Source organism: Felis catus, chromosome D4 (assembly GCF_018350175.1).
Source record: "Felis catus isolate Fca126 chromosome D4, F.catus_Fca126_mat1.0, whole genome shotgun sequence".
Classification (NCBI taxonomy): domain Eukaryota; kingdom Metazoa; phylum Chordata; class Mammalia; order Carnivora; family Felidae; genus Felis; species Felis catus.
This window is the reverse complement of record NC_058380.1, coordinates 72,757,002-72,769,944: the sequence shown is the minus strand read 5'-3', so window position 1 is coordinate 72,769,944 and position 12,943 is coordinate 72,757,002. Positions and strand designations below refer to the sequence as shown.

The window sequence follows — 12,943 nt, the reverse complement described above, 5'->3', positions numbered from 1 at the left end:
ACAGCTCTCTGAAGGCTGCCAGAATCAGCCCCCGAGGGTTCCACAGATCTACTCTCTGCATTAAAGGGAGAGAACAAAATGTGTTCCCATCTGGTAGGTGCAAATGAGGTCATGTTAACAGTTAATGATTCAAATGTCACTGGTTCTTGTCCTTCCTGCTCCAGCCCAGCATTCTCACCTGAAAATCAACCTCAGGTTGGTCTGGCAGGGGGGTGTCTTACCTGGCTGTGTTGGCATCCTTACTCTCCTCTCTCCTCCGGGGCTTCCTCTCAGCTGGAAGTTTCTGCGATTCCATGAGATCTGTGAGGAGGGTAGTAGAATCTCCAGTACAGGAGCTTGTTGCTGTTTTAAACTCTTCCTTATAGAAAATTTCAAGCATATACAAAAGAACGTTGGTATAACAAACTCTCACACACCCCTTGATTTGCTTTAACCATGATCTACTCTACGCCAATTTGTGTATCGTCTACATTTCCACCGACTCTTCCCCTCTGGATTATGTTGAAACAAATCCTTAAATCTTTTAGACTATATCTCAAAAAGACAGCTGTTAAAAAAAAAAATTGAATGCAGGAGTATTTAAACCTCGGTTTATGTGTGTAAAATGCTACATGCATATATGCATTTTCCTGAGAAAATGGTCTATAGCTTCCATTACATTTTTATTTTTTATTTTAAAAAATTTTTTTAATGTTTATTTATTATTGAGAGACACAGAGAGTGTGGGCAGGGGAAGGGTAGAGAGAGGGGGAGAGAGAGGGGGAGACACAGAATCTGAAGTAGGCTTCAGGCTCTGAGCTGTCAGCACAGAGCCAACACGGGGCTAGAACTCACAAACTGTGAGATCATGACCTGAGCGGAAGTCAGTTGCCCAACCAACTGAGCCACCCAGGCACCCCAGTTTCCATTACATTTTGTAAAATGTAAAATGTAAAATTTTAAAAATCATTGCTCTAGGGTGCCTGGGTGGCTCAGTCAGTTAAGCATCTGACTCTTGATCTAGGCTCAGGTCATGATCTCACAGTTTGGGAGATTGAGCCCCACGTTGGCTCTATATGCTGACAGTGTGGATCCTGGTTGGGATTCTCTCTCTCCCTCTCTCTCTGCCCCTTTCCTGCTCTCTCTCTCAATATAAACAAAATAAAAACTTAAAAAAAATCATTGCTCTAAGTAGGATAATGACAAGAGAGCCATTGTGCCTAAGGGTCAATAATTTTCAGTGAAACAGCTTATCTTTTCATACTTATTACCATGACACCCATATGGAAAGATTTCTCAGACACTCATTTTTCAGGAATGATTTAGAGCTAAAAATTGTCTATTTTAAAGGTATTCAGGATTAAATATACTCTCCCAAAACCAAAGATAATAATTTAGAAAGCAGAAAAACAGTGATCCGAGGCATATACACAATGGTGGATATATTGTCATCTACAAGGCCTTTCCAAATGGGCTCCCAGCTGCCCAGTGAGGAAATGCAAGTTGGAGAACCAGAGAGAAGGTCAGTCAGAACAATTTCACTCAGGGCATTAGCTCAGGAGCATAGCATATGGGCAAAGAACTGCTCAAAATGTCCTTACTTTGCAAACCACGAAGAACATTACTTCTAGGAACGTGATATGAAAATAAAAAGCATTCAGAAGCCATACATACTGCTAAGTTTAAATAACTAAGTTATTTTAATAAAACAGACATAAAATATAGATTAAATTTTTTATTTTCAAAAATCTGGGGTAAACAGTCAAGCTGCACATACATAAACCAAACAACAACAACTTAAAACAAAACAAAACAAAACCCAGAACCTTGCAAACTGTTACCAGACTAATAGACTATCAGCTAGAGGGCTGGACTAGATGAACAGGAAAGTCTGTCTCACCTCTGACGTTCTATGACAGAAGACAGATGCCACATGTGCTTTCCCTCACGTGCACATGTGTGTGTGTGTGTGTGTGTGTGTACATGTACAGGCATGGGGGGGTAATAAAAAGTTGAAAAGTGGTACATTAAAATCACTCAAGTTACTGACCATTTCTTATGTGATTCAGGATGATGTTTCCAGTGTTAAGAAATGATGGATATCCTCCTCTACACTAAGAAAAGAAAAACACATCCAGAATAGCGAAAACATTAGGACACAGCTTTGTTGTTATCATTTGGAACATACAGCCACATAGAAAATATTTAAAACGTTAAATAAAAGCACTGCGTTTCTCATTTAAGCAGTTACAGTGAACAGACTTTTGTCAGTCACAGCCAAGCAACAGGGGACCTTGGAAAAGGTTACACTTGGAACCTATCCAAAAGAGACTCTCTCCATCTGGAAGAGGTTTGCTGTGCTTCAGAATGGAAAACTAAGCAAACGCAAAACAACCTATTAACTATTCTATTGCTAAATTTAAAGCAAATATGCTTGTCGTGTTGAAAATTTAATTTAGAGTTTAAATTGCAAGGAAACTTGGGGCACAGATAAACCTTTATACTGTCAGGAAGGAACTGAGCATTAAGGCCAATGATACTCAACATTCCTGGGTCTTTTCAAGTCCTTCCAGTGCAAGCGAATGAAAAACCAAACCACACAACCCAGCTTCAGTTCTAACGTTGACATTAGACTCCAGAAGTAATTAATTAGCTTTTTTTTTTTAATGCTTCTATTCCCTTAATACCTGAATTTAAAACTTCGAGAACAGCTAAAGAAATCACTCTTACTGCCCCAGGCCAGCTTCCTGCTGTTCCAACTGGACCACTCTTGTATTCGAAAACAAGATTTGTTTTCCCTGGTCTCATTTTAAAACACAGATATAGATTCTGTAATTTTCTACCTTGGCACCTGTTAGTTCTGAATTAGAGGAGCAGGGACAAGCACATGGGATGGCCTCAACAAAGGTCTAGTTCAGGCTCTCAGACCCCAAAACAGAAGTGGGGACCCCTTTGCCTTTTCTCACTTAGAAGCAAAGGACTCTCTCAGAATAGTGTTTTAGGTGGTAGCAGAGGAAATTGAGGGCCATTTAAATTTTATTTGTAAGGAATGTATCTGAATTTTCTATTTATACTATAATGAACACTGCATTACTTCAGTAATAAAAATGAAAAAACACAATGCTGTCAAACGGCAATGATTTTCAGGTACATTTTCTTACATTAGGGAAGCCCATTCATGCGAGGACCTAGGGCACTTTCAGATATGTGGCTTCTAACCATGTTACCTATTTAAAAGCATATATTTCCTTCTTCTGGTGGGTAAATGATCTGATATTTAATACCCCAGAGTCCCTTGAAATTATATTAAGCAAAAATTGCTTTATAAACCAAACTTTGTAGGCTAGAATAGTACATAGATGGTTTATTTCCTGAATGCTTGTCATAACTAAAAATCCTTTCTGTATCTTAACGTGTATCTAATTCCAAAATTCCACAACGTTTCCCCTCAAAATTCCCTATAGTTTCCTGGCATTTGGTGCTATAGAATAGAAGGTTGAAGCCAGAAAGCTCTTTTGTTTTCTGAGAGGCAACTGGTGACTTTCTGGCTGGATATGCCTGCAGGATTCTTCATTCTCTGTCCTTGGTAGTTTGACATTTTTTGCCAGGGCGTGCTTAGGTACAGGTCTCTTTGGTTTTATTTTATTTTATTTTTTGACCAGGAATGCAGTGAGTCCTTTCTAGTTTTTCCATCAGGAAAGCAAAACTCAGGAATGTTAGCTAATGTTCTGTCTTCCAAATCCATTAATCTCTCCCAATTGTTTTCATCTCTTCTTTCTTTTGAAAGAACATTAGGAAGAAAATCTCAAGTCTGTCCTTCACATTATTGATTTGTGTGTTTCTAAGCTCAGTTGTGTTCTTTTCTGCTTCCAGTGCGGATTGTAATCTGATGTGTTTTAGCTTCCTTGAAATCCTTCTAAGCATTCTTCTTTTTCATTTTATTCTACCTCCTTTTTCTCTGAACCAGTCCCATTCTGACATAACTTGCTTCACAGAAGCAATTCTTCTGTTCTTTCAGTTACAAGAAGAGCCCTACACTTTTGTTTCTTGCAGGAGACCACTTTCATTTTCAAATGCTCTTGGAAGCGTTTATTTCACCTGGTTCAGTCATTTTTTTTATATACCCCGTGTTGCTTTTTTTTCCTCTATACTCATCCTTAAATATGGTCGTCTCTTCCCAGATCCAGGACTTGCCTTTGGTTGTGCTATCTGTCCACACTGAGTGTTCTGTCAACACTCTTCTGTGGATACATGTGGTGGTGGGTAAGGAGATGTGCATACTTCCAAGTCCAATTTCAAGTTTAATTCTTTTCTATTGAAGTGGCATTCTTTTCCATCCTATTGCCTGGTTTCCTGGTTCTCTGAACTGATATTGTACGTGAAAAATTACAGTATTTGCATGTTCCGCAATTAGTTGTATCTGTCCTCACCTAAAGGACATTTTTCACAGAATGCACCAGGCCTCTAAGAGATCTCTCTGCTTTCTGCTCACATTTTGGGCCTAGGGTTTGGAGTCGTGGACTGAATGAGGAGGAGGTGGGGCAGGGAGAAGGGTGGTGGGATGGAGAACCTTCATGGTCTGCTTCCTGGTTAAGAGGAAGGATCAGTCAGTTATTTTTCTGGCTCGGGAGACCTGATCCTGAGCAAGGAGGCAGGACATGGTTGGTGAAGAAAATGAGTCACTAGATATCTTTCAAATTTTTAAATTCACAGTATGTCCATTTCATGACATGAAGCCAGAGAAAAAAGTGAGCTACAGCCTGGAAGATTTTCCCTCAATCCACCACCATATGCCTCATAAATTGTACCAATTCCTTCTAGATTCTAGAACTGAGATTTGGCCTTCTTTGGGGTCTCCATGAGTATTTCTTTGGGAAGTTAGGAGCTCAGTGGGGGCTTCTGACAGCCAGATGTCATTCTTCCAGATGCAGTTCAATAATTAATTTTGAAAAACCCAAATCTTCCCAGCTATGGTATGGAAGAAAGAGTTCTGGATTAATTTTCTAGTACTGAATCTACTTACTGTCTTGCTGATCTTCGATGGCCCCTTAAATATCTCTGGGCTTCAATTTCCTTATAGGTAAAATGAGGGAATTTGACTGCATGATCTCAGAGGTACTTATAGCCTATTGTTTTTTAAGTCTCAAAACAGAAAATAAAAATGCCCTGATAAAGGAAAGAAGAATACAAAACAAAAGACTAAGGTAAGTATATTTTGCTATGAGGGTGCTTTACCCTAAGGATTATAAAAATCCTTTGACACCAAAATTAAAAAGCAAAAGTAAAAAACACGAGCATATAATTGTGACATAGGTTAGGTAGTTCTTTACATTTTATTCAGTGGTAACAGTGTCAAAACAGGTGCAGTAAGTAAACTACTTGACTCTTATTAGAATAAACTGGCATGATCATCTGCCCTTTGGATTAGAGAATAGGTAATACGAGTTATTTATTGAATAAAGACAGAAACTTATCACTATGCAGAAAGTTCACAGAAAACCATCAGGCCTCCCAGGAACTACTGAATCATACTAATGACCAACAGATTAGTAAGAGAGTGCATACAAGGTGTGCCACACTATGTCTTGAGAAATGAAGTATTCCCAAACAAACAGAAATTGTGTTTAATTTTTTAAAGGTTCTGTGATAAATGGACCTCTGTGGCCCTGAGAAAGACAGTTTTCTCTAATGGACTGAGCACTATATTTGAAGCCAGAAGACCCTGGGTCCAAACTTAATTTCTCCTTATTAGCTCCGTGACACTTTGGGAAATTTACTTAACTTCTCTGAGCCTTGGTTTCTCAATAAGTAACATGGGAATAATTAGACCTACCTTGCAGAGCTGTTGTGAGGTTAGATGAGAGTATGAGGCAGCTGTCAGGAAGCACTTACCATAATGTTAGTCAAATATGAACCTTCTAGAAACTTATTTGAACTGTAACAATAACTACAGTTAAATGCAAATTAATCATATCAGTTATATTGACTATAAAACACTTAGGAGCCCAATCTCATCTCAATGGGGGTCTATTTAAATGCTTTTAATAGTAATGTAAGCAATATGCATCCAATATAACCCAGTGATCTTTTTGTTTTTGTTTTAGTAAATATTTCCTGAAATTATTAACTTCCATATGAGCTGCATTAGATAAATAATAAAGCACTTTAATTGAGCATAGAAGTCTGATTCTGATCAACAACTAAACATGAGAAGCAACTCTGGTTTCCTTGGATCATAAAGAACTGGAAACACTCAAAATCATAACAAACTTTTCCAGAAGGAGGGGCAGCCTCCCATAAAGGAATTTTGGGAAATCCAGTGATGTCAGGAGTCAGGGATATGGAATACATAGGAAATCCCAGAGATAAGTTAATCACCCACATGCCCACATGGCGTCCTCCTCTCTCACAAAAGGAGCTCAGCCATAGGTCACCACCAATCTCTCCCTCCACTCATGGTTTTGCTAAGGTGATTAATCTATGTGGGGGAAAGAAAACAACAAAGATTTTTCAGAACACTGACTAAATACAATTGAATGTTTTTCTCCTAATACAGAGCATTAAACATCCAATCCCACAGCAAAAACATTTAAAGATATATGTGAATTTGAATATCTGCGAATTGTTAACAGTTTCTAAATGTGCATGGGCCTTTACTTAGATGAAACTGGAGCTCATGTAGAGAAGATGAGGTAACTTTGAGGTCTTTGTTGTCTGCATTTATTGGTGCCTAAAGGTAATGGGTTACTAGCTCAACAAGGTTTAGCAATCCAGATGTCAGTAAAAGCAACAAAGTGATGCATGTTGATAAGCACAATATTTAAACATCCTGTTTCCTTTATTTAAGTAATTAAAGTGTGGCCAGCATTAGCCTAGACTGAGAAAAGCAATCAAATATTCTGTTGCCTAGAAATAGCAAAAAATAATTTTAGAAGTTGTGAAAACTGAAAATTGAAGAAAACTGTTATTCTAGAAGAAAGTGTTCCGGTACAGCAAGAAACTTCTTAAAATTTAGGAGATTCACTACATGACCTTGAGGAATTAGGAATCTTGCTTCCAAGTTTTGCCACTTCCTAACTATATGGGCTTGAGGAATTGTGATACTTTTCACGCTGGAGATGATCCATTGCAACAATCCCGCTTTATTATAGTTGATGGAAGTGAGACCAGAATTGCCAAGGGAGTGGTGAAGGAGCTCCCAATCAAGTCCTCTTCCTACTACAGAAAAGGGCTTCAGCTTCTAAATGAAGGTTATTTTGTCCAGATTCTCCCAATGACAGTCTATGAACATGCTGAGAGAGTGGTATAGTGCTTGATGCTTTTAATAAGGTCGAATTTAAATAAAAATCAAAGGAATAGAATTTCACATTTCTTCAAACACCATTTAACAGTTATGGCAGATTAATACAGCATATAATCCAAGGAGAGCTGGGAAACACCACACAACCAAGGAGACCACTTCGTTCACAACTTTGGTTAGGTTCTTCCATATTACTCCCCTTTGCAAACACACTAAACAATGCAAAAGCTTTCTCATAAAGCCTCTTAAGGCATCTCCATTCTTCACTAGTTTTTGCTTACAGCTGAGGTATCAGGGCTGGGCTGTGTTGGAGGTAGAATTTATGGGCATAAATGTGACCAGATTATCAGGTTTGTTTTCCTCTTCAAGTTTAACGGTTTAAAGGAGAGAGAATCTCCACAATGGAAGAAATATTTGATGTAATGCAGATTAGTTGAATATTATTATTATTCTTACCAAAAATTGTAGCTAAAATAGCTAACATACTGCATGCTTCCTATGCACCTAGTACGGTATTAAATAAAGCCTTTATGTTTAGCGGGATCATACCCTTCAAGCTGATTCCCTATCATCTCTGCTGGAATAAACTTCCAAGGGGAGACCTGCTAGATTCTGGAGAGGAGGTACCTAGCAAGCAGGGCTCACTTAAGAGCAGATGCAGCAGGTGCTGGGGGCAAGAGTTCACCCAAAGCACTCACTCCACAGGTACTCTCCTAATATCTGTAGCCGTACAGTTCCTGATGCAAAGCCAGAGGCAACTTGTGCTTAGATGAGCTTGTGAATTCCTGATATTCACTCCCACTTTTGAGTAAAATAAGTAAATAAAGGGAAGTGGAGAAAATGCCCTTAATCTCCCCGTTTCTTTTTCTTGGGATTCTCCTTTCTCCTGGCTTAGGCAAGAGTAGAAAATCATGGCATTCCCAGCGGGCATGATATAGAGCTGGCTGGAAAGGCTGAATGCCAACTAGAACTAGCTACTCTGGCCCCACTTCAGATCCTCTGAGGATGGACATGGCCGTATAAAGGAACAGGTGCTTTGCCATTTTAGCAGGTCTACCAAGTGTTACCACATATAAATTTAAAGTATGTGTTGCATACGCACACATCTAACACAAATACATAACAAAGCACCTAGTACAATGTGTGGCACAGAGGAGCACTTGATATGTGTTTTCTTTCTCACTTTTGCGCTCCTCAAGGGAGGCATGTAATGCACGGCATTTATGATGCTGAGATACAATTCTTTCATTCCATCAGATAGCACTGAAGATTCCACCTCCTGATTTTTTATTATAACCATTCACTTCAGAACGCTGGGGATTTATAACACATCAGATAGTGATAAGCAACAAATGTGAGGCAGAGGTGGTTATTCAGCTGATGAAAAGCCACTCTCAACAGAAAGATGACAACCTCTGGGTCAGTTATTGCTACTTACAGAAATGTTATAATCTGAAAAGATCCCGGAGATCCCTAATGGCGACTTCTTCTCATTTCTATTTAAAATAAAGATGGAGGTTTTATTCAATTAGGCTGTAGGCTCTGTCTGCCCAATAGTTCACATGGGTTATATTTCTGTTTAAGTGCAGAACTGACAGAAAATATGACCGTCTGCCTTCCACGAACAAAATAGCCTTTGGGTGTTTAGCAAACTAAAGAAAACTGTACCTAATGTTTTGTGTCTCTTTTTAAGCAAAATCCTAAAATCACTATAGGAAATCACAACAGAACAGTACACAATATCAAGTCATAACACTGATTATTCAGTATTGCCTGTTATTTATATACACATGGAGACATAACAAAATTAACCCATATTCAGGAAAGATCAACTAGTAAACAAAATTATAAATGTGCAGTTTAACTAAAAAGGGAAAAACATCAAACCTTAAGGCAGCATTGGCTGAGTCTTTTCTGGTAAGGGAAGTATTACATATTTCAATGACTGGTGAATGATATTTAAGAACGATTAATTAAAATAAATACTAAAATAATGTTTTGAAAAAGAAACAGGACTGATTTTAGGACTCATAAAATGAATTTATATTGGAATTTTAATTTTGGATTAGAAAGCACACGCAGGAGCATACTGGTATAAAGCTGTAGCAGTCTTTCCTCAAATACAAAATACAGATTTCTGGAAATTATTATTAATTACCACTCTTTGGGCTCCTTTCTCAGTTATCATTCAGAGTAGTTACTAGAAAATTCTGCTGATGTTTCAGCAGCATGTGTTCAGGTTGAAGTTTACCTGAGTGAAATGATTTCAAACTGCATTAATAGCCTGTCATCATGCTCTGATTCTCACAACTACGTCCAAAATGCTGAGCCTGCTTACCTGGTAGGCTGCCTACGTCATCATGTCCCAAGCAGTGGTGCCAACCTCAAATGATGACATCTACTGTGGCTGAAAGAGTCATACTTTGACAAACATATTTCAAAGCTCTTTAATGAACACATTTTGGGGTTTTCTTTGCAGCTTGCCTTGTTGGATTTTCCTGGTTAAGCTGAAAAATTGCCATTAGTTGTTTTACAGATCCAGTGCTAGATGCTGACAGAACAACTGTGTGACACAAAGAACAGATTAAAGACAGTTCCAAAAAAACGTTCGAATGAAAACAGCTTTCACGTGGTACTGAGAAATAAAACGTAGGCACTTCTGCTTCAGGAGGTTTTCTTATTTTGATCACAGATCGCTTTCCCAAGCCACTTTTTTTTTTTTTTTTTCCACTACTGGAAATTCCCTCACGATACAAACCATCTAGTTCACCGGAAACCTTGCTCTCATAAACATCTTCTGGTGCATTAATCTTTTTCCATAAAATTAAAACTGCCTCCGTTGATGCAGGAATCAAGTTACTCCTGTGCTGACAGCAGTGGGGGGCAGCCCCCCGCCTCTCTTATCAGCACTACTGAGTGCAGCCCCACCAGCTTCTAGCAACCAAAGCTGCTTGCTCTGCAGAACCAAGTCATCCATCAACAAGACACAGAGAGGAGTGTCGAGTGCAATTTTTCTCCTGGAAACAGTTAACATGTCTGCCTCTCTCCTTCCAGTTCCTTACTGTGAGTGTAATTCAACAAAGTATATATAGTCTTCATAACATTCTAAAGCTACTAGGCTACTGGGAGTTTTTTTAATGACTACTTAAACAGTCTCCTTTTTCTTCCTCTTTTTTTTTTTTTTTTTTTTTTTTTTGAGAAAAATCTGTGCTAAAAAGGCACTAGATAAGATGAACTTCCTCCACTTTTGTGTATGGAACAATTATACATTGTGTTAGATTCTATTATTTAACAAAGGTGACACACATTTGGATAAAATACCCTAATTACTCAGACCCATCTACTTTCAGTTAAAAAAAAGAACAAACCCAAAGTCAAAGAAACAGCAGGTCACACTGACAGAGACCAGCCTGACCTTGACGTCACAGTCGTCCCCTGCCACCTCGGAGCTCTGGCCCTGGCTGCCTGAGGGAGCTCCCTCCCATCAGGGTAAGCAGGGCAGTGGCCGGGACCCAGGGAAGACTCACTGACAGCAACTGTGGGAGCCAAGTCTCCTAGAGACCTGAGTAAATGAGACAAAGGTGAAGTTCTCACAGTTTTCCAGCTTGACCTTCTTGGCTAAGTTTGGGACAATTCCCCGAAGAGAGCGCAGTCCCATCCTCTGTTCCTCATACCATACGCTACCCATGTCTGTGGCCTCCTTCCTGGCTGTAAGGTAGAAAGGGGACTTGGCCTCCATTTGGGTGGGCGGCCGGTGGATGTACATATACTTGTAGAGGAGGCAGTAAGGGCACTGTTTGTGTCCCCGGGAATGCTCATGGTAGATTTTCCCATGACACACTCTAGTGGAACCGCTCCGGCTCTCCCGCTTGACACTGTCCGTCCGGGCAAAATAGGGCTGGTTCTGTGGGTCTTTGAGCAGCTCAATGTCACCATACATCAGATCTGCATGCTCCTGCAGTGTCCGCATGTTCAGGTACTGGCTGTTGTACTTGACCACAGTGGACAAGAGAGTAATGGGGCTGTCATCCCCTAGACACCCTGCCTGCCACATCTCCTCCTCGTCAGAAAGAGAGAAGTAGACAATATTGCGAGAACGAGCACCTGACATCCCTGCCTTGCTCAGCACCCACAGCTTCTCCTTGAGTTTCTTGGTGGAAGAGCTGAAGGTGCTGCTGGTGATGGAAAAGCCCACACCTGCATTCTTCAGGATGCGGTCCAGGCCCCGGCGGATGGCGTGCAGCGAGGTGGCCAGGAAGTCGGAGCCGTCACTCTTCTTAACGGTGACGTAAAAATTCTCGAGCAGCTCGTTCAACTTCGCCGCAGGGATCTCAAATGAGACAAACACTGAGGTTACATATTTGAGGACACCCAAAGAGCCAGACCCCTTCCTTCTCCTGATCCTCACCAGGGGCTGTATTGTGGACAAGACATTTTGTGGTCTCTAGAGGGTTGACTCCTTAGCATGAGACAGTGAAAGAACTTCAAGCAGAAGATCTTGGTTCCACACTTGTAAGCTAAGTGTTTCAAGCAGCAAAATGGGACATAATACTCAAGACCTACTCAAAGAATTACTGTAATGCTTAAATAAAGTAGGGGATGAGGGTGCCTGGGTGGCTCAGTCGGTTGAGCGTCTGACTTCGGCTCAGGTCATGATCTCGCGGTCCATGAGTTCGAGCCCCATGTCGGGCTCTGTGCTGACAGCTCAGAGCCTGGAGCCTGCTTCGGATTCTGTGTCTCCCTCTCTCTCTGCCCCTCCCCCACTCATGCTTGCTCTCTCTCTCTTTCTCTCTCTGTCAAAAATAAGTAAACATTAAAAAATAAAAAAAATAAAGTAGGGGATGTGGTTTGTAAATGGTGAAGAACACATATACATGTATATCTTTATAAATATTCATATGTATACTAGTTACTGTTATTGGCCTTTGTAACTTTCACTATTCTGTTCCTCTCTGGAAGCCCCTTTTTCTCCAGAAGCCCCTTTTTCTCTTTTCTAGCAAATCATTTCCTTCTCTCTCCTTTGGGAAAATTCAACCATTCTTTCTGAAGAATTTGTGAACTAAATTTATAGACTGAATCATCCAACATTAATTTCCTCAAAATCTGCACATACGATTGGGTCCTGCTGGCACTAAACACTGGGTCTTTAGGGAAAGGCGATGGGCATGTCTGGGTTGCAGAGCAAGTTAATGACCTTGATTCTTCACTTGAACATATCTGAATAGGTCCAGAAATATCACTGGCTTAATGACCCATAGGGTTGCAATATCAATACTTTTTCAAAAAATATGAAAAGCTTAATGACTGCACTGACAGTTAGAGAGAGCTTCTCAGTTGGATGCGGTAGGAGTAGAAGGAAGCCTGGCCAGTAAGACAGCTTTATTTTCAAGAAGGAGCTAGACAGAGAAAACCAGACTTTGCTCATAGTCATTTCAGGCCGACTACACATTCTAGGACAAAAGAAAGTCTCAACAGAAAACTTTTTAAAAGTAGAAACTGTACAGGTAACACTCATTCTTCTAATAGCCCTTGGGTCAAAGAGAAAATAAAAAGTGAGTTAGAGATTAAAAATGAACCAAACTGAAAACATTCCATATCAAAATGCATGAGATTTGCTAAATACACTCTCATAACATCATACTCTTGAATGACTTTGTTAGAAAA

The 12,943-nt window shown here is 39.9% G+C and overlaps 1 protein-coding gene across 3 annotated transcripts in view; it reads right to left on the bottom strand.

Annotated features, from left to right (window-relative positions):
• Positions 1-1,699: 1,699 nt before the first annotated feature.
• Positions 1,700-12,943, bottom strand: part of KIAA1958 (uncharacterized protein KIAA1958 homolog) — a 158,639-nt gene continuing 147,395 nt past the window's right edge. For 2 of the 3 annotated variants that reach the window (XM_023242572.2, XM_023242571.2), the window contains one exon: positions 1,700-11,609. In XM_023242572.2, coding sequence (XP_023098340.1) covers positions 10,803-11,609 — 807 coding nt within the window. In that variant the 3' untranslated portion in view covers positions 1,700-10,802. The remainder of the gene's footprint in view (positions 11,610-12,943) is intronic. The other variant, XR_002737620.2, reaches the window with a different exon arrangement.